Below are 22,105 nucleotides of genomic sequence, written 5' to 3'. Positions count from 1 at the left end.
GGGAGACTCAGGGCTGAAGCTTACTTTCTGGCCTCCTGCCTCATCTGTCATTTATAAACAAGAAGGTTGGGGCGGGGGGGGGTGGCGCCTGAGTGGCTCAGTTGGTTAAGCGTCCAACTTCGGCTCAGGTCATGATCTTGTGGTTTGTGAGTTCAAGCCCCACACTGGGCTCTGTGCTGACAGCTCAGAGCTGGGAGCCTGGGAGCCTGCTTCGAGTTCTGTCTCCCTTCTCTCTGCCCCTCCCCCACTCGTGTTCTGTCTTTCTCTCCCTCTCAAAAAAATAAACATTAAAAATATTTATAAACAAGAAGTTTGGGCTCAAGGCATTCAGGTATTGGCTGGGTGAGAGCTGAGCCTCCTGGCATCTCCAGGACTGAAGTTTCTGACTCTACATTAGATTGTCACTCATCCAATTCCTCTTCATACTTTTAATCAAAGGAATCTCCTGCCAGATGATTTCCACAAAGAGCCACCACACTGTTTAGCATCTAAGTAGCACTCCGTGAACAGAGTTGCTGTGACTATGTCTGTTGTTTTTACTATTACGATTGTTATTTGCCATTCTGAGCCTACTATGTCAGGGTATTCCTCAGGTAGGGAATATGGTGGATGAGTAAGTACGACGGTGTCTTTAGTAATTAGAAAATGACAACACAATTAAACATTTCTGGCCATGGAGAAGAGACCAAGAAAAAAAGAAAAAAGGGGAAGTGAATGAAGGTAGAGCAGGGTGGTAAGACAGAGAAGGGCAAGTGCGTGTCTTGTAGAGTCACAGAATGGGCCATGAATGCCACATATCACATGTTCTGATAAACCCTGGTGTCGTAGCTTCAGTTGTTTTATGCCCTGCCTCACACTTTCCACTGAATAAAACTCCCTAAATCAATAGGCGATAGGAAGAAGAACTGATTATCAGCTGTTCTGGCTGAAGTTCACTCTCATTTGTCAGTGCCTGCACCGGTCTGGGTGGCACCCAGGGCATATTGGTTGTTAGATGCTTATACCTCTAGAAACAAAGTTACTCGTGATTTCTCAAAAAAGCATTTATGACTGACCAAATCTTTAAAAAGGATTCCTTTATTCATTCCATGAATGTGTTCATTTGTTCAACCAATATTTACTGTCTACTTGTTATCAACCAGCCTTTTGTGGCTTAGCAAGTATGTATTAAATTATTTTCCCATGTGCTGAAGAAGGTTGCCTTCCCTTGGGCACCTGGGTACAGAACAAAGAGCAACTTGGACTCTGTCTTCAAGGAGTTCACCAGCCAATGTGTCAGGGCAGTGAATGTAAATTGTGAGTATCTTAGCATTAGGCAGACGTGGATCAATGAGAATCCTTTTTTCAGCATCTAACTCTGACACTGTAGCCCTCATCATTTTCCTATACAATCTAGCACTAAAGAAGGTATGCTTCTGCTCAGTTCTTTACAATTCTATGCATGGTCTAGGCTCTTGAGGGCTAACGTGGCCTCTCCGGGGAAATTTCTTTCCTTCTTCATCTACAAGCCTACTTGACTTTCACAGTTACCCCAACCCATGTGCTTCAAACATAAAAAGAGAAATACATGAAGTCACCAATCGTTCCCCAAGTGCATGATATTAGAAAAGAATTCATCTTCTGTAGCATGTCTCATGCAACAGGTTAGTCAACCGAAAGGTCCCTTCTTTGTTATCACTCAGTCAGGATCTTAAGTCAGGACAACATTTCCAAAGCTCCTCACAGACAAGATTCTCCAGTTGTTTTTTATATTCATTTTAAAAAATAAATTTATTTTGATACTTCCTTGGTAGGTGTACTTCTAGCCATTGTTCCTAATACATTGCCTTGCTTTTTCTCCTAACAAAACCCTTCTCTTCTTTTAGAAAATGCATCTTTTTCATACAAGTGCTTCTCAGTAGATACAGCTGACCCTGACCCTCTGCTGCAGGAATAATCTCTTAAATAAGGTTAATCGGGTTAGAATCAAGAGCCATTGAACAACAGGTTGTCTGCTTCATTAGCATCGCTAGCATTAAGGACCACAATAGCTTGGAGTTAAAAGAGACCACCTTTGCCACCACAAGGAGTCTACATTACATAGTATCAACGTTGAGGGAAGCAGGGCCATGATATCCAAAGAAAGGACACTTGTTCATTAAACTGGCTGAACCTGTGGCTCCAGCAGACTGGGAGACTAGGTTCCCAGGGAGGAGACACTGAGATAGAGTTTGGGATATTTTTATCAATGATCAAAGCTTATAAAAGGAAGGAAACAGGAACAGGACTGGGAAGAGAAAGAAGTCCAAGTGTGATGTGGCCCAACAATGCCCCTTACATCCTGGCAGCAGGCTCTGGAAGACTGCCCACCAAAATGTTGGGCAGAAAAGGCTTACCCTTCAATCCTTCCCTGATGAGTCACCAGATGTGGGCTCTCAAGACAGGGGGTAGATTATGGGCAAGTGACTCTCTATAGTTGAGGAGATTGAAAGGGAGTTGAGAATTAGAGGCTATCCACTGACTCCACCATGCACAGTGAGGCAGTAAGTCTTTCCAGGCGGTACATCTCTGTGACAACCACACAGTTCTACTAGAAGCCAACTTATCATCCCAGTGATGTGGGTCAGTAAATTCCCTATTTTCTTCAAGTGGGTTTGAGCTCGGTTACTCTTATTTGCATTCAAGAGACTCTGTTTCCCTTCAAAGTTAAAATTCCTCTGTAACTTCAAGATTCCAGAAAATATATACTACTCAAGTACTTTGGGGAGCCCGATGTAAACCATTCCCCCAACATCATGGCAATCATGTGTGCTAATCAAGCCCTCCAGCTGGCTCATACATTTCAAGTGATCAGAGAGTGATGATGGCAAATGTTTGTTTCATTGGACTGAGGGTTTGATGATTAAAACTGGCAAGTCACTGGGGGAAAAGGACTTTGGTTTGTATGTCACAAAACAAATAAAGTCCAACATATTTTCATTTGAATAAACTTCACCACGATGAGAAGAAGACTTCTCAGTTTTGCCTTTGGCCAGAAAGATTCTCTCTAACCTGTTTAGCTCTCAGTAATTCCCATCCTCTCAAGAACAGAATTGTTTGTGTCTTCAAGAACAGTGATTTATACATTAATAATGCCCTCTCTATTCCTGTAAGTGACCAAGTTTGCAATAGTGAGCACAAGAGCAAAATAAAACCAACACTCCAGGCTCTTGCTAGGGAGCAATGCTTATTAAATTATTTTCAAATGTACTGAAGTTCATTTTCACTCTGAGTTTTTAGCAGTATTTCAATTTATAGCAATGTAGCATAAAACGTGCAACTCCAACGCCCCAACGAAAATGACGTGAATACGCATACACATATTATTTTGATATATATATATATATATACATACACACATATATCACATGATACAGAGGCCCAATGTCATATATTAATCATGTTGAAGTGTGTGTATGAGACACAGAGAGAGAGACACAGGAAGAGGGGGAGAGAGAGAGGTAGGGAGAGAGAGAAGGGGGAAACCATAAAGACTCTAATGTAGGTCATGTTCTAGAACGAAATAACAAATGATATGGTGTAGAAGCACTGTTCAGCACCATTAGGTAATTGAAACAAACTTGATCTCACTTCCCTTTACAGCACTCCTTGTTGAAATAAATTATGTTTATAAACTTCTTGGGATGGACTATCTTTTGTATAGTTTCTTATATTCCAACTCAGCTGACAGAATCCAATACTTGGGCTATCAATTTTCTCAGGGTAATTTAGGGAAGAAATAACAGTACATATGCTGTTGGTCTTGCACGGAAACTTAGTCAATGAATATAAAAAAACACAAACAGACCACTTCTCACCTCCGGAGTGTGGCGGCGGGCCACAGAGCAGGACGACTCCCTGGCCTTCACGCACAGACACTGTACTTCTCATTTTGGTTTTAAAATTTTCAAGATCTATTGTGAAAACAAAACAGAAAGGAATTTCAGAAAGAACAATACAAATTAAAATGTTAACACAGAGCCAAACCTTTCTTTTGCACGATAAAACCCTTTGTCAGGAATCTCAAGAGGAGAACATTTTCTTTGAAAAGGAATATTGAGGGTTTTGATTTATTAATGCTTCTTTGAAACCCAGCAATACAATAAAAATATAAACTCACTAATCCTGTGGTGTTTTAACAGTGTCAGATGGCCTAGACTACCCCAAAGGACAAATCAGGTATTAGAATTAAGTAATTAGAAAATATGACTCAAAGACAGAAATGAAATATCTTGAACCAAAAATATACATGAACCAATATCCACATATGCCACAGTGATGCATCAAATCATGAAGATGTTTAGCTTTACCTTATAATGAAAGCCAGCTATTCATGAATTTCTCTCCCCAAATACTTTATTATCAGTAGCCTAAACAAATTTTATCCTACCTACAATTATTGCCGTTATTTACAAAAAGAATTGAAAATAATCAGGTTCTGGATACAAGTCTATTCATTCTAAGTCTTGAAGGGTTCTATACAGGATATGCATCACCTGAAATTACCATGCAGGTTGAATTCAAAGGATAACAGTATATTAAATCCACCTACTCCTTTTTATTTGTAGTTGTGAAAAAAATGCAAATAATTTTTATAACTGCCCAAAGACTTTTCCCCCCAAATTTTTAATAGAGAATCAAGGCAAATACTATTATGACCACCAGTGATTATGTTTAAAAATTGTTTAATTTCTTCCAGTAACAATCCAGGAAAACAAATTCTGATTCTTATTCTCCAGCATAAATTACAGAATGGAGAAAATTTCATTGGCTCATTTTGAACAAAACTTAAGCCTTTTGGGGAAATAAAAAGCATGAAAAAAATCTACTGTTTCTTTGAACCCAAAAACTGTGAATTCCACTTTTAATATACTCAATGGTGTCACTTTCTGTATCAGAACAATTGCACCGTCAATTTGTGAAAGAATACACTCATTTCCTAGCTCATAAGTGTTCATATAAATTGCTTAAGTGGTGAGGCAATATGTGTATTTCAGAACACGACCTGGAAAATTTCAACTTTGTCTTGAAAATGTAAAAAGCAAAATAATTATCTTCACACGGATAAAAACTATAAACTGTAGGCAGTTATGAATATTCTAAGCACTTAAAATCAGCCCATCGGAAGGAAATAAGAGGGTCTATTTGCTTCATTTTAATGTTTCTGAAAAAATAGTATTAAACTACTAGGTTTAATAGGCATGGAATAGGTTATAGGCATGGAATAAAGCTATTCAGCAAAACTCACTATGTATGCCCGTAAAAGAAAAAATTTTACATCTGGACTTATTTTAACCAAAAGTTACCCTACAAAAATGATATGACAACAGAGCATTATATTATCTTCAATGTGTAAGTAAAATGCAACATAATCAAAACATGAAGCCTCCTGAAATATACCTGAGTTGGAACTGCAAAATTGTACCATCCAAATATTTCCCAGTGACTAAACAGGGGAGTACTTCATATCAGAATGTAGCCTATATATGGAAAAATAATATCCAATAATGATTTTCTGGCAACCAAGTATGTATCATCATTTCTTATTTCTTACCCAATTCTTGTTTTATTCTGTTACATAAATTCACACCATGGAAGTGATTCATCTCTGGTTTTAGCTGGAATATGCACAAAAGGATAAACCAGTTCTATGGAAGCTAATAACGTCTTTTTTCCCCAAAAGGTAAAAATCCCTTTTGCCTAAAGCACTGATACTGTGCAACAGATGAGCCCATTGCTCTAGACCCTTGCATTGAAACAGTCTCTATGCTACACGTGGACAAAGAACATTATTTTTTTGGATATCTGTAGCCAGTTTGTGGAGCATATACATCAGGGATAGCAAAGAAAAATACCTGTACTGGCTTTAACATGTTTTCCAGGGCTTTGTTGCTAGCAAACTGTGACTACAATGAAGTTTTGTTTTCCTTAAAACACAATCCTCTGAATTCTTACTTTATGTTACTCAAAGTGTGGTCCAGGACCACCTGCATTATTATCACCTACGATTCTTATTACAAATGCAGATACCTGGGAAATTGCTTAAAACTAGTCAGTTAGAAGGAGATCTGCAGTTTTAACAACCTTGCTGGCTAAAGTTTGTGCACACAAAATATAACTTTGTGGCTTCCTATCAAGATGCACTAAGTTCAACCCAGATTAAGTATCTTAAAACATATCTCAAATTTTTTGGAGCATATGAAAATGCCCATGGGATAAAGAATCTGTTAAACATCCATTTAGCAGTAGGGATAAAAAGTGAAGCTGTCACTAACTGAACAAGTATTCACTTAAGACTTCAGCCTGCTGCATGCTAGGTTCTGAAATACCAACCACTGGGGCTTCCTTTCAAAGAGAGCCCTGTGTGGTAAGAGACTTGAGACCAAAAGCAAGAACCTTGCTCTTCTGGTGGTAAGTACACAGAGGAACAAACATTCAACCGAGAGACGGAAAAGATGCCTTGAAAGAGTAGCAATCAGCCAGTCAAATCCAGGATGGGGTGCAGAGGGTGGGGGTGTTGAGGGGGAGATTCTGTTCAGACAGAGGAATCAACAAAGGAAAACCACTGATGCAAAAGAACACCTCCTTCAAAATACAGCCAGATTCCCACCCTTTGGGGGTAACACTAAGGACTACAGAGATAAAGGTAGCATAAATGTCTGCAAAGTTTTAGATTACTGAAATACCTATTGGATGGTTACATGTGTAACCCAAACTCAAGGATGCCTGTAGTCCATTCTTGGCAAGAATTGTATTAGGACAACTCTGCTTAGGAGTCAAAATAAAAACTAAATCCAGAATTTGTTAGTAGAAATAGTAGATTAAAAAACATCTAAGAATTTTATTTTTGTCTCCTTTCCAATTCTTGCAGACTCTGAAATTATTTTGGAGTCTCTAATTAGCTGGACTTTAAAAACAAACTAACAAGATAGAAGAGCATCTAAAAGAAGTTAACATCATATTTGATGGTGCAGGACAGAATGCTTTCTCCCTAACATCAGGAATATGACAAGGATGTCCATTCTTATCACTGATATTCTAACCACTGCAATATTGAAAGGAAAAGAAATTAAAAAGTATACAGTTTGGAGATGAAGAAATAAACCACCCCTGTTTGCAGATGACATGTCTAAATTAAAATCAGAAGTAATCTGTCAAAACAAAAACAAAACAAAACCTCTCAGTATAAATCAGTGAGTTAAATAGGTCAAAGGATGCAATTTCTACATACAAACACTGAGCATGCAAAAACCAAAATTAAAAACACAAAACTACTCACAATCATTCAAAAAAAAATTAGATCCTTAGGCATACAGATAATAAAACATGCGAAGGATCTATACGCTGAAAAAGACAAGATACTGAGAGAAAACAAATGTAACCAAATGGAGAGTCATACATACTGTGTTCAAGGACTGGAAGTCTCAACATGGTATGAACTCTGCAAATGATATCCGATTAGTATTAAAATTCCAGAACATTTAAAACATTTGTTCTCTTACTTTCTGAAGGTACTGGCAAGCTTTTTAAAAATTTTACATGTAAAAGCACAGGCCTGAGAATAGCAAACACCGTCTTCACTGAGAAGAATAAAGTGGGAAGAATAACTCTACTTAATACTAAGGTTTATTTTATAGCTACAATGATCAAGACACTGTGGTACTGGCAGAGAAATAGGTACACAGGTCAATGGAAGAGAACAGGCTAGAAATAGACTCATATAAATATGCTCAACTGATTTTTAACAGTGGCAGATGCAATCAAATGGAAGGAGAGCCTTTCAATTACATGGTGACAAAGCAGCTAGACAACTATATGCAAAAAAAAAGAAAAAAGAAAAAAAAAGAAAAAAAGACCTAACCTTCACTCATATATAAAAATTAACTCAAAATGAATCATAAACTTAAATGTAATATATATATATTACATTTATATATATAATATATATTATATATATTACATATTATATATGTATACATATATATACACATATACATACATACACATACATATATATACATATATATGTATACATATATATGTGTATATATGTATACATACGTATATATGTATACATATGTATACATATATACACATATATACATATATACATATATATGTGTATATATATTACATATTATATATACATTACATATATATTACATTTAAGTTTAAGATATATATGTGTGTGTGTGTGTGTGTATATATATATATATATATATATATAAATATATATATATAAACTTGGAGAAATACATAGAACATCTTTGTGACCTACAACTAAGCAAAGAGTTTTTGACAACAAAAGACCTAACAAGTACCTGGATCATTAAGGGAAGACTGATAAATTGGATTTTATCAAAATTAAAAACTTTTGCCTTAGGAAAGCCCATGTAAAGAAAATGAAAAATCAACTACAGAATGGGAAGAATGTTTGCAAACCACTTGACCAGGAAGTGAATAGTACCTAGAATAAATAAGTCCTCACAAAACTCAATAATAAAAACCTAAAGTATTCAGTTAGAAAATGGGCAAACAACCTGAACAGACACTTCCTTGAAGAGAATACACAGATGGCTAATAAGAATGTGAAAAGATGTTCAGGAGAAATATAAAGTAAAACCTCAATAAGACAGCACAGCACACATATCCGAGTGGCTAAAACTAATAAACAGTGACAACACTAAACCCTGAAGGTTTAGGATGTGGAGAAACTGGATCACTTGTACTTTGCTGGTGGGAATGCAAAATGTTACAGCCTTTCTGGAAAACAGTTTGGCAGTTTCATATAAAACTAAACACACAAATACCATATCATCCAATTATCCCAAGAAAATGAAGACATACCTTCACACAAAAATCTGTACACAAAAGTTCATATAGCTTTATAGGCAATAGCCCTGAACTGGAAATAACCCAGATGTCCTGCAATGGGTCAATGGTTAAACTCACACTGGTAGATACATATCATGGACTACCATGCAGCAATAAAAAGCAATGAACTACTGATACACCTTACAACTTGCGTGGATCTCCAGAATTATACTGAGTGAAAAAAAATCCCAAATAACCCTGAAAGGTTACCTGCTGTATGATTCCCTTTAGATATTATTTTTTAATTAAAATAAAAAACTAGAAGTAGAGAACAGATCAGTGGTGGCCAGTGTTTGGGAAGGTGGGAGCAGGGAGATGGTTATGGTTATAAAAGCATTGCCAGGGATACTGACTGTAGTCAGATACACAAACTACACAAGTGATAAAACTGTATAGAACTACACACACACACATGAGTACATGTAAAATTGGGGAAATATGAGTGAGAAACAAAGAAAAACAAAGAAAAAAATCCAGCTCTCCATATTTCATTTTATTTTATTTTTACTCTTCCTCCACACCCCCCACAGTCAGATATTCCAAAGCTCTAAGCACACCATGGGGCCAGTATCTCCAAGGCTGGCATCAAAGGGAGATGTGTAGAGCCAGGAAAGAAGTACACTCCTTATTCAGAATGCTTTCCCATCCATTCACCTGGATCATTCCTGGAGTATAAAATAACTACCTTGATGCCTGTCTGTTAATATTCTAGATTGAGCAGATTTTCCATGGACTTCTCAAGGACTTTACTTTTTAAAATGTTTTTACCGTTTATTTGAGAGAGAGAGAGAGCGAGAGCGAGTGAGCACAAGCAAGGGAGCGGCTCAGAGAGGAGACACACAATGTGAAGCAGGCTCCAGGCTCTGGGCTGTCAGCACAGAGCCCGATGTGGTGGGGGGGGGGGGGGGGCTCCACGAACTATGAGATCATGACTTGAGCCGAAGTTGGCCGCTTAACTGACTGAGCCACCCAGGTGCCCCTCAAGGACTTTACTTTTAGGCTGATCTCCCCAAGCTGTGGAGAGGCAGACAAGACCACAAGAAACCAGTGATACATACACAGAAAAGACTGGGGTGACTCTGATTTTCTGACAATCTTGGGCTCAGTTTGGAATCTGATTCCACTTGCTGTATATTGCAGGTGTTGCTTTCTCCATGTAGATTAATTCAGGTAATCACCTAGCAAGCAGAATGTGAAATGTCACTGAGTATAACCGCAGGGCTACTGTGCACAAGTGTACCTCTGCGTGACTTAAAATGAGTCAAACAAAGGCTTTGTTTCCTACCAAAGTCAGTTAGGGAAATGCGGGGTTAAGCCAAATTAAATGAGTTTCTTTATACAGAATAAGTCAGAGACCTTAATATAAAATACACACTCATGAGGTCTACTAATGTCAGATGGGAATTGAGCATCCTAAACATATCTGACCAAAGAATTCTGTGTAGAACATTTTATGGGAAATGCTGGAAAAGGCCATATGTTGAATTAGGTACACATATGTGCAATTGGGTATGCCATAAATACCAAAAAAAAAAAAAGATGCCAATAAAAGACTGAGAAATAAAACAAACCATTTTCTTCCTAAGAGGATTAAAATGAAGCATAAAAGTGGCAATATGTCGGAAATTTTGGCCAGCTGAGTAAATAGCCTTAACACTTAAAAATTTAGACCTCTGCCTCCAAACACCTTATGATCATTTGCACTTAGAGCGTGAGAACTATTAAAATCATCATCACTGAAAGCTGCAAGTGAACTTTACTAGTTGTGTAACTCAATTGTATTTGATGCTATGAGGTGAAGTGTTGCCTTTTCAATTAAAACGCAAAATATTACCCAGTAGTGATAAATACATTGTCAAAGGAACACAGATAGGCAGAGTAATAGTACCATGCATAATGCTTTAAATGTCTTTAACATTTAATGTTTAATGTTGAAATGCTTAGTGGTTGGTAGTTACCAAATTAAATCACTGCCTAAACAGTGTAAATGATGAGACTGTCTTTGAAAGAATCAGATAGCTTTCAGTAAAAGAAAGCTGCGCACTCCTATACAAAAGCTACAAAAAAACAAAACAAAAACAAAAACAAAAACAAAACTCAATGAAAACATCTGGAAAGGCAATAAAAATCAAAATTGCAGTTCGGTTAAGGTTTTCATCTTCATCTCCGTGGTACCAGGTGTTATAAATAAAGAAGAATCTCATGCAATGATTCAGCTTCTACTATCAAGGGTAGAACTTCATTTAGTTGAAAAATGTCATTAAAGCATACTCCACTCTGAAAAGAAAAAAACAAAAACAAAAACAAACACAAACAAAACCCTGTGTTTCAGTGCATGACCATGAGTTTTCTTCCTTTTTTCCGACACATGCAGAAGCCTCTGGAAGATCGCCCAAATCAGAATATTAAGACACAGCCAAGTGACTCTCTTACCATCTTCAGTGTCAGCAAGTCCACAACATAACCATTACTTCCTGCTCTATATCCCAACTCCCAAATTCAAAGTGTCTCCTCTTATATTTTGTTGCCTTTCTTATTTAATACATCAGTCCAGTTCTCAAAACATTTAATCAACTATGAAGTCTCTACGGGAAAATTCTACCATGGCAACATTTGTGTCTTAGGAAAATAAAAATGTTCCCTTATGTAAAAACAATGGCTTGTTCAAGAAAGGTCGTAGTGTCTTTGTTTTGTTTCTGCAAAAGCAGGGCCTCAGGTGATCTAGTGTGTGTGGGAGACAGTCTCAGGAGGTAGGAGGGAGGGAGTGAAGACAATGAGAAGGGGCTACTGGATTCCAGGAGGGCTTGATTGCATAAAAGCTTCCAGTAAGCTGATGGAACGCCTTGCGGAACTGCCATTTTGCAAGATGGGAGTCTGGGGCATTTATACACAGGCTCCCAACTTCAACAATGGAGGGTTCCCCCACCCCACCCCAGGGGGCAAGAATTCCCCCATACTCATCATTAGCTCACTATGAACCTGCAAGGGAGTGTCGACCCACCTGCAAATGAATTAAGGTGGGCAAAGAGGATGTCATATTGGGTCCCAAAAATGTCTACTGAAAACAGATTTTCTTATTTAGAGCCTGGCCTTTTAAGAGGTTTTAAAACAGGTGTGGCATTGTTAGTTTCCAAGCAGACCTAAGTATTCAGTATTTTCTAAGCCTACTCAGGATATAGGGATATAGGGAGGCACTTAGTAAGATGTTAATGTCTTCAGGAACTGTTTAGTTTTGTTTTTTAAATACAGCTTGGGAATTTTGGCGTCAAGGGTGAGACCTTAACATCCTCTCTAAGACCATCCACACTGGTGTCTCCCAGTGCACCTTCCCTCTGTCTCCTATCACCCCAAGGCTCTAGAACCCCCAACTTTCAGCCACATACCCAGAAATAATAACAAACTACTTAGTTTTTCCTGAACACAAAATGCTGGTCTAGTTAGTCAAGCAAATAGTGTTCCCACTTCTTCATGGGTATAGCACACTTTTATTCATCTTCAAACCTAGCTTGAGCCACATAACCCTTTCTTGAAACTCCTGAAAATATCTCCAACCATTTTGTCTCTGAAATTCCCATACTTTTGCATTTGCTCATCCTGTCCTATTTGGGGGGCTGTGCTAAGGTTAGAGCACTATCATTTTCACCTTTACTATCCCTGGACAGTAGCATATTTCTTGGCATTGTGTGGGTCATCGATAGTAGTTTAAAATGACTTAACTGTCTTTTCATTACGTCACCTTTCTTGGAATCTCCATAGCAAGTCTCCCAACTAATCAAAGCCTCTGTGCCTGTGCTGTAGACTTCTGAACTTTCTGTCACAGAAGCTTAGGGAAAGAATGCAGGAATAGGAACACGAGAAACATGTTTTTGCTCTGTCACAATCAAGATCCACGTGACTGAAGGAGTATCACTTCATTGCTCTGTGCCTTCCAGATTTCCATCCAAAAAAGTGAGGACAACATCTGCCCTTTGAACTTCACAGGTTTTTTTTTTCTTAAAGGATCTCTAGCATCACAGATGTGAACGTCCTGTGAAAAATGAAAAAGACTATAGAAGTGCAAACTCTTCCTATTCCTTCTCAGTCTTTGGTTTTATACCTCTCCCTATTTCAGTCTCTCTCATGCCTCCTCTATGGTCTTAAAACATACACGCATAACCCCACCTGGAAAACAAAACATATCTTCCAGGGACCCTCATACTTGACTTTTTGAAACATCCCTCCATGCTCTACCCTGACCATCTGCTTCCTCCGAGTTTTAGCTTGCGGTCAACTTGGGTTTCTATCTTCTGGAGTTCGACAAACCCAGGTACAAATCCCTTCTCTGACACTATCTGTTTGACCTGAGGCACATCACGTCACTTGTTGATCAACAATTTCATCATGTGTACACTAAGGGTAATAATAGCAATTATATATGCTATATTTGTGAGGAAGAAATAAGATAACTCATGCCAGTTACTTACTACAGTGTGAAAATTTCTAAGTGTTCAACAAATGATAGCTCTCATTTTGCTTTTCTTTTTTTTTTTCAAGAACCTCATCAAGTCTGAAGCTTCTATCACTATGTCTGTACCAGTGATGTGTCTATGAAAATTGTGATTCAAAATGGGCTTTTAGTCCCCCGTCCTTCCAGCATTTTCTGGATACCCAATTGCCACCTCATATGTGACATTTCATTTTCCGATGCTCCAGATGCCCCCTACACTTCCAATCCAATCTGCCAATTCTCTTTCCTACACTGGCTCAATTCACTCCATTTGATCATGTTAACTGTTCTGCAAACTCTATCCTCTCTCTTCCCATTTCTCTATCGCTGCCACCATCTTAATGTTGCTGGAACTACACTACGATGAAAATTCTGCTGTCCACAGTAAGCCTATGACTCCGGTATGTTCATCTGTCTTTTTTTTATACCTCGGCATCCCCAATGTTACAAAAATACATTTTATCAACACTGACTAAATGGATATAGGAAGGACTTAATGGATGAATGAATTTGCTGGGTCTGTAATAGAAATTTTTTTGAAATTTATCTCATTTGATTTTCAAGAAAGCTCTATTATAAAGACATCTTATTTGCAGTTTCCAAAAAGCTGTGGTTCAAACTTATCACGGAATTGGACAAAGGTGATGTCATAAGCGGTGAAGCCAGTTCCATTGATTTTGGTCCAGTTCTTTTTAACTTTATATGTACAATAAGTCCATCCAAACTTTTGGGCTTTTCTTCCCACTTGTGGTCTCCTCCCTTTTCACTCATCCAATGTATCTATCTTATACTCATAGTGTTGAGTTCAGCTTTCTTCATAAAACATACCCCCAATGTTCAATATCTGCTCAAAAGTCTCCATTCATTTCTCATTGCCTAGATGGTAAAGCCCACATTCCTTATCCCAATATTTAGTCATTCATTCAACAGATATATATGTATATGTATGTCAAGTATGTGTCTATGTCCTAGGTAGTTGGACATGAGAGCACAATCTGTCACTCTGAATATTTCTGCTTCTCAAACTTGGGCCCCATCTTCTACTTTAAACTTATATTAAGTTTTTGTATCTTAAGGTCTAGTTTGAAATGTTCATACTATGTGAAGGAAGCATTCTCTGGTAATTTTGAACCATTCTGGTAACTGTATTTTAAATTTTTTAAATGTTTATACATTGTCTTTTTGAGAGAGAGAGCGAGAGAGAGAGCAGGTGTGGGGCAGAGTGAGACAGGGAGACACAAAATCCAAAGCAGGCTCCAGGCTTTGGGATGTAAGCAAAGAGCCCGATACGGGGCTCAAACTCACGTTACAGGGCTTAACCGACTGAGCCACCCAGGCGCCCCTGGTAATTGTGTTTTAGATCTGTCTGTCCAACAAGACTAGAGTGGAAGCCTGGGACCTCCTTCATCTCTTCTTTTTGCCTTTCACAGACCTCACCTTGTACCTATCCAGGACAAATGGCTTCAACTTAGGCAACATGATCCCTCTATAAAAGGTACTGTCAGCTGTCCAGAGAAAACAGAATGCTTGTGCCTAGTAGCTGTTCTCTACCATGCCCTTCTGCTTCCTGCTGTTGTATTTGTTAACAAAACTAATTGCTCGGTGTAGAAATTGTTATTGTTGAAATTATGTGACTAGAGAAATAATAAAGAAAGTTGAGGAAATATATATGAAAAAAAAAGAAATGGAGCTTATGCTTATATAAATATAAACTCCAAGACTTCTGTAAAACTCAAAAATGAAAATTTACACTTTTCCAAAAACTGATGCCAAAGTAGGTGGAATAGAAGGGGCCAGATAACCATAAAATCTTGAAAATGGAAAATAAATATCTTTACACTATTTCTGTACCCAGAATGCCTCAGAAATATTTTAAAAATTATGACTCAAATTAAAAAAATACTATAACTGGAAGTCTCAAAAGATGTATATGGGTGTGTGATTTATACAAATATAGTACATCCAACCTTGAACCAAAGAAGAGTGCTTGACACTACATTAAAAAACAGAAAAAAAAAACCCCAAAAAGCAAATAACACATACAATTACATACCCAAAGCAAAAATAAAATTTTTATGATTAATATGTACCCTTTTAAAAATAATTACCTGTTTTAAAAGAATTTTTGGAGTGACATTGCAACTAGAGCCCCCTATGGATTTAGAAAAGAGTAACTGCTGCTTAGTTAAATTAAACAAAAAAATTAAGAATACTTTAATATCAATGGTATTGACAGTTTTGCTCTTTTAGTATTTGAATCCAGGAAAAACAAATAAAGGAACTATCTCCATTTGATTATGAATGTTAATTTCTCATGTAATACAAAAGTTTAAAATATGAACCGTTAATGTAAACTGAAGAATAAAAGTAAATCTTTACTGCCCAACAATGTTTTTCTTCGTATTCTTCATGAATTTAACAAAATCCTAGCTTGTCATCAAGACGGTAATTTTAAACACTTATCCGGCAATATTATAAATCATTTTCTTTTTCTTTGAAACAAAGATCTCCAGGTACACCAGAGATTTGAGAGAATTCAGAAAATCTGCATGAAAACCGTATTTTAAAAGTCAATTTGATTTTAATAAGACCCTAGCAAAAGCAAGTGTTCTTATACAAAACATTAACAAATAAAGCAAGCTATATTTTCAACACTATCAAAATGTGTTATATTTCAAAAATGAACCATCATGTTGGGTGTGCCATCGAGGAATTTTAATAATTAGTAATATAAAAATATACTTGGTCCTTTCATTTAGAAACATCTATTTGCCAATTTGAAAAATTTTTAAAAATCACATAAACCGACAACATTCTGAAGATGGGAACATACAGCACTTCAGCGTAGTTATCTTAATTATACTCTCAAACATTTTTGAAAAGCTCTTTAATAGTCAAATTAAAACGCGCCAGTGGCTTCTTCAGCAAGGAATGTGAAATCAGACTTCAGTTGGAGTAAGTATCTGCACTAAAACTAGCTCCATGATTTTGCAAATTCTCAGCCTCTTGGATGCTCTGATTCTTCCGAAAAATTAAGATTATCTGAAAACTGCAGGTAATTTAACCTGTGTTAGAAGCCCACTCACAGGACTACATGAAAAAAATATGCAAAGTTCTTGGAATATACTAGGTCCCCAGCAAGTATTAGCAGGCTGCTTCACTGCCCAGGCCAGCTCAAACCCGACTTGTCCCTGTCCTCATCTAGCCAAACCTACACCATGCGAGCCCAGCCAGAATTTTTCCTTCTCCTTTGAAGCCTTCCACAATTACTCCCTTTTATCTATATTTAGCCTTTTGCTTTTCATAGGTATGACCCTCTCCCCAGGAACATCATAATTTCTATTGTTTGCCACTTGCAACTAATGGGGTAGTTGCTAAGTAATATTTGTTAAATTCAACACATGAAATGAGTCTCAAAAGCCCCTGATCTTTGGTATCCGTGGCCATCTGAAGAGAACAGACACTGAAACTGTTTATAAGCGTCACAGAACACTTGTCTTTAAGATACACCTGATTTCAGGGGTGCTTGGGCGGCTCGGTCAGTTAAGTGTCCGACTTCAGGTCAGGTCATGATCTTGTGGTTTGTGGGTTCAAGCCCTGTGTTGAGCTCTGGCCTGAGAGCTCAGAGCCTAGAGCCTGGAGCCTGCTTTGAGTTCCTTGTGTATGTGTCTCTCTGCCCCTCTCCCACTCGCTCTCTCTTTCTCTCAAAAATAAATAAACATTAAAAAATGTAAAAAAAAGATACCTGTGATTTTAGCAATGAATATATGATGTTACATTCTATACTTTATTCGTCATAGGATTAATAAAAGTAAAAACAAACTGGCACAATGCAGTAACTCTCCTAACACTATAGGAAAAAAAATCAAATATGGAACCCTTACACTTATTTACAAATGTTAATTTTTTAATGATTCACTCAGCACCATTTCTACACTAACATCAAGGCTCACAGGTGATGGGAGTACCCTTGCTACATAGAAAGAAGCTAATTAGGTTTATTTTTTTCTTTAATTATATGACCACTGCATACTGAAAATTCTCGTTAAGAGAAAGAGACATCAAAGGTTACTTATGGATTGCCTGAGAAAAATATTTACCCAATTCAATTTAAATGGAGATTACTTTTTAAAGGACCAAAATGACTTTAGATGTGCATGAACCTCTAGAGATTCATGTATTTTATCTCACATGATGCTCAAAAAAAAAAGTGAGATAGGCAATATATATCATTATTCCCAATTTTTACATGAGCAAATCAAGGCTGTGAGAAGTTAGATTTTGCCCAAAGTCACACTGCTAATTAAGTGTCAGAACTAGGCTGATGGCACATCCTCTGATTTCTAATACAAGAAAAAAAAGGCGGAACGTCACATCCAAATTAAATCTGAAGCTTCTGACTCTGTCAGTCTTTAGAAAGTCTACCTTAGGAAAGTGAAATGAATAATATTTGCTCAGTTTGAAAGTCATACTTAAGGTATGTCCATTCTTTCAATCATTCACTCAATTATCCCACAAATCTTATTAAGTGCCTACAAGGCTGTGAGGGAAAAGATGTGTTTCCCTGGGAAATGCCAGCTGGTTCCTTGACCACAGGGTGTCTTGGTTCCCTCTTTCTCAACAAATAAGAAGCCCATCAGTCCAGGAATCCCTTGGGAGTCTGATGTAGGGATCAAAGGCACTGATCAATGAAACAGGGCTTTCAAAATGTAAAGGACAGCACCATATTTATATGTAAATGCTCCCTTGAGATATCACTCTCTGCAATGTTATGTAGCTTTAGGTTTCTTCAAAATTATTATTCACTGTTGTATGTAGGGTGTAGTCACTGTTTATTTAGTACCCACCTCCCCGCCCATCCTGCCTAGAAAGTGGCCTTCACAAGACTATAGACTTTCTTCTGCTACATTTTTCTATCCAAGGCACACAGAATGGTGTTTTGCATGTATTAAGTATATAAAGAGATGTTATCCTATGGTTTCAATAAGAGATCTCACCCTTGCATATCTCTACATCAACCTACAAAAAACAACAGTGGGGCCTGATAGTATCTTAGAGCACTACCTCGCACAGTTCATTTCTGTTGTTTCGCAGCAGATCTCTTGAATTATTAACTTTAAAGCCTACAACGCAAGTAGCTAGGAAAAAAAACCGTCCCACAAAATGTAACTGTGAAGTTTGAAGAAATGTATATATTTCCCCCAAAATAAAATTTAAAAAGGAAAAAAATAAGAAAGAAATGTGTGTATTTTCCCCTAAATTTAACACTGGGTCAGACTTATTGTGTCATGTACCTCAAAATCAAAACTTTTACAAATAAAAAAGGCAGTAACTTACAATAATGGGGAATACTAAAAAGTTACATTTTTAATAACGATTTATTAAATTTATGAGGCCTTTAAAATTTTAACCCAGAAAAAAACAACCTATTATAGCTATTTAAGAAAATTAAGGCATGTATTATTTTGTCATTTTAACGCTATACCCTAAAATAAACCGAAGCATAATAGATGGATATAAATATTATGATAACCTGCTTGTTGCCATGGAAACACCACTATCAGTGTATCTCTGAATATGCATTTGCCTGTTTCTCTGGCTAAGCAAACACACACTCATACTACTTGTTTTCTTTGTAAGTTACATCCAAGATTCAGAATAAGCAAAGAATACGAATGCAATTTTGTGCTTCAGAAATGCATTACACATGATACTAGGTGACACATGGATCCATTAGTCTAGTAGACTCCCCACCCTTTCGTACTTAAGGAGCCCTTGAAAAAGGTTTCCGGTTTAAATTTTTAAAGCACAAAAATATACACAAATTAGAAAGCAATTAGGGCAAATGTGCTGAAGCACATGGTAAAATAAAGTGAAAATGTGACAAATGTAAATATAGTTATTGTTAGAATAAATGTGCCAACTTATTAAATGAGTGATATATTGTACTTCGGACCTGTTTGTTTATTAAAAGTGCCAGAAATCATGAAGCTAGGAGGAGAAATGCACTCCATCAATCCTATACATGTTTCTCTCCATAATAAATTCTCTTTTGCATTTAGCTGACGTTATCAATTAGGTTACCATTCTCTTAGAAAATATTGCCCTATGAGTATATATTCCATAAGCTTGAGTTTTTAAACAATGAGGTCTCTATATTTCTGTTCTACTTAGTGTTTTCCTTAATCATTACATAATAAGATTGGCAGCTCTTGTAGTAAAATAGATGGGAAATAGGTCTCAATTCAGATTGCGGAAATAGAATAGAGAGGAAGAAAGAGATTTTAGGAATACTTCCAAGAGATAAAATTATGCAATTGATAATGTGTAGCAACATTGATAAGGAAGAAAAGAAAGTGCTAGAGGAAACCCCAAGCTCTTTTGCACGACTTACGTGGTGCAGTGGGATGTGAACTCTCGCTTTTCTGCAGCACCTCACCATTGCCCATGGCCCTCCTCCAATTTAGTCAGATGGAATTCTTTCTCTAGGTTGCCTACAGCATGGCTTTGTACTGCCTCTCAGGACTTCCTTCTCCTGCTCCTTCCACCTGGGTAACAACCATTAACCCCTCTAGCCCAGCTTAGGTACTGTTCCCCACCGGACATACTATGACAGTTTCATGAGGGCAGGGGACTCCTGGGCAAGTCCTGGCATGTAGTAGGTGCTGTATCCGTTTCCTAGGGCTGCTGTAACAAAAACCACAAATTAGGGGTCTTAAAACAACAGAGACTTATTGTCTTACAATTCTGGAGGCTGGAAAGTCTAAAATCAAAGTGTTTGTAGCGTTCCCCGTGATCCCTGTAGGGGAACCCGTCCTCGCCTCCATCCAGGTCTAGTGGCTGGCAAGCAACCTGTGGCACTCCATGGCTGGTAGATACCATCGCCCCAGTCTCTGCCTCTAAAGTCACATGCATTCTTCTTGTGCATCTGTCTTTACATGGATATCTTCTTTCCAGAAACTCCAGTCACATTAGATTAGGGGCTCACTCTGTTCCAGAATGACTCGTCTTATCCACTGGCATCTACAACGACCCTATTTCCAAAAAAGGGACTACTCTGTTTCTGGGTTAGGGCTTTAACCCAGAATAGGTGGTGGGCAATATCATGAATATGGTCCAAAGGTTATGTGTAGGGCAGAGGGAACATTCAAGAATGGACGAGCATTTCTCACTACTTCTGCATGTTTCAGAACACTGAGCGGCAGGTATCACACTGAAAGCCAGGATTCCCATGTCTTATCCCAGAACTTGTCACCTACCAGACAGTGGACCCTGTTTCATCACAAGCTTCAAGATTGTGACATAATTCTTTAGACTCTTCTTCTGTCCAACACTGCTGCCTTTCTGGTTTTCAGCAAATCTTCTTTTTTCTTGGTGGCCTGCACTCCTCACCCAAACGGCACTTTAAAACTAAGCTTCACTTGAATTTTTTTTTCTTAAATTACCACTTCAACTAAGTTTTGATATACTTCTAAGAAAACCATTTTAATTGAGGCACTTTTAGCCAAAATTTAAATTTTCTCAATTATTAACCTGTCAGGAACTAGCTGAATAAGGCCTGCTCCTTTACTGCTCAATTAAAGGACATTATCAACCATAAAAAAATTCATTAAAATCTACAAATGGCTAAAATTAGGCAATGATGAACATAAATGATCCTGAATATTTTTACGTGCCACCAAAATATCTTACTCATGATGCCACACGTGCTGCTACAGAGAGATGGTTTAAACACACACACACACACACACACACACACACACACACACACGATTATATACTAGCAGGAATTAAATACAGCTATCTTTCCTGAAGCCAGCAAACAGAATAGCTTCCATAAAGTATGCAGTGTCTAGATGGCTACTGCGTTATTACTCTATGATGAATATTGCCCTTTGGTATGCTTGATGCTACTAAATGCATTCATAATGTTTAATGCACCCATGATATATTTTAGTTAGAAGGTTAACTGATGTTTGTAGTGCAGCACTTTCTAGAACATCACGGTCTTTTGACAATAACATATGGAAACATTAAAAACTCCTCTTGTTTTATAAATGCCTTCTACTAGAATCGATGAAATTAAAGAGAAATGCTATAATAAGATATGTATTTAACTATGACAGTAAGCAAAAGTAGCACTGCTAAAGCATTAATTCGAAAGGCAATTTATTTTAGGCAGCTTCTTAATGAGTACTGCCGGAGCCAGGGTGACAACAGTGAGGGATGTCGCCGTGATGCTGGTAGAGAAAGATGTGCTCCATCAGCCAGAGCTTCTGCGATGGAGTCAGCAAACATTCTTTGTTTGTGTTTGAAAAACCAGATGGGATGATTTCATAATTTGCCTCTATCTATGAGTTTGGGGCACCGATGAACCTAAAGCCAGGGCTGCAGCCCAGAGTGGCACAGGTGTGCCCTGCGTAACTCAGGAGGGCATCCTTCACATGGACAAGGATGTGACTAGGGCCCGGAGGATACGTGCACTGCTCAACTGTCACAACCATACAATGAAGTTCTGCTTAAATGCCAAGTCTTCGTGGCCCTGCTGTTTACCCCAAGCCACACCAACTCACAGTGCTGCTGCCTGGGGCAAGGGCAAATAAATGCCGACCCTGAATTACTTTCACTTTCCCACTGTCAACTGCTACCAAACATACCTACCCCTAGTCTGACCTGTAGGAGTCAGACATCTGACTCCTAGTGCATTGGTGTTAGTGTCAGAAGAAC

The 22,105-nt window shown here is 37.7% G+C and overlaps 1 protein-coding gene across 1 annotated transcript in view; it reads right to left on the bottom strand.

Annotated features, from left to right (window-relative positions):
* CNTN3 (contactin 3) overlaps window positions 1-22,105 on the bottom strand; it is a 339,764-nt gene that overhangs the window by 147,256 nt on the left and 170,403 nt on the right. Inside the window, exon 5 of the mRNA XM_015066053.3 lies at window positions 3,837-3,932. Within this exon, the coding sequence (XP_014921539.2) occupies window positions 3,837-3,932 (96 nt within the window). The remainder of the gene's footprint in view (window positions 1-3,836; window positions 3,933-22,105) is intronic.

Source organism: Acinonyx jubatus, chromosome A2, assembly GCF_027475565.1.
Source record: "Acinonyx jubatus isolate Ajub_Pintada_27869175 chromosome A2, VMU_Ajub_asm_v1.0, whole genome shotgun sequence".
NCBI lineage: Eukaryota > Metazoa > Chordata > Mammalia > Carnivora > Felidae > Acinonyx > Acinonyx jubatus.
The sequence above is the reverse complement of the archived record's forward strand: the minus strand, read 5'-3'. Positions and strand labels throughout refer to the sequence as shown.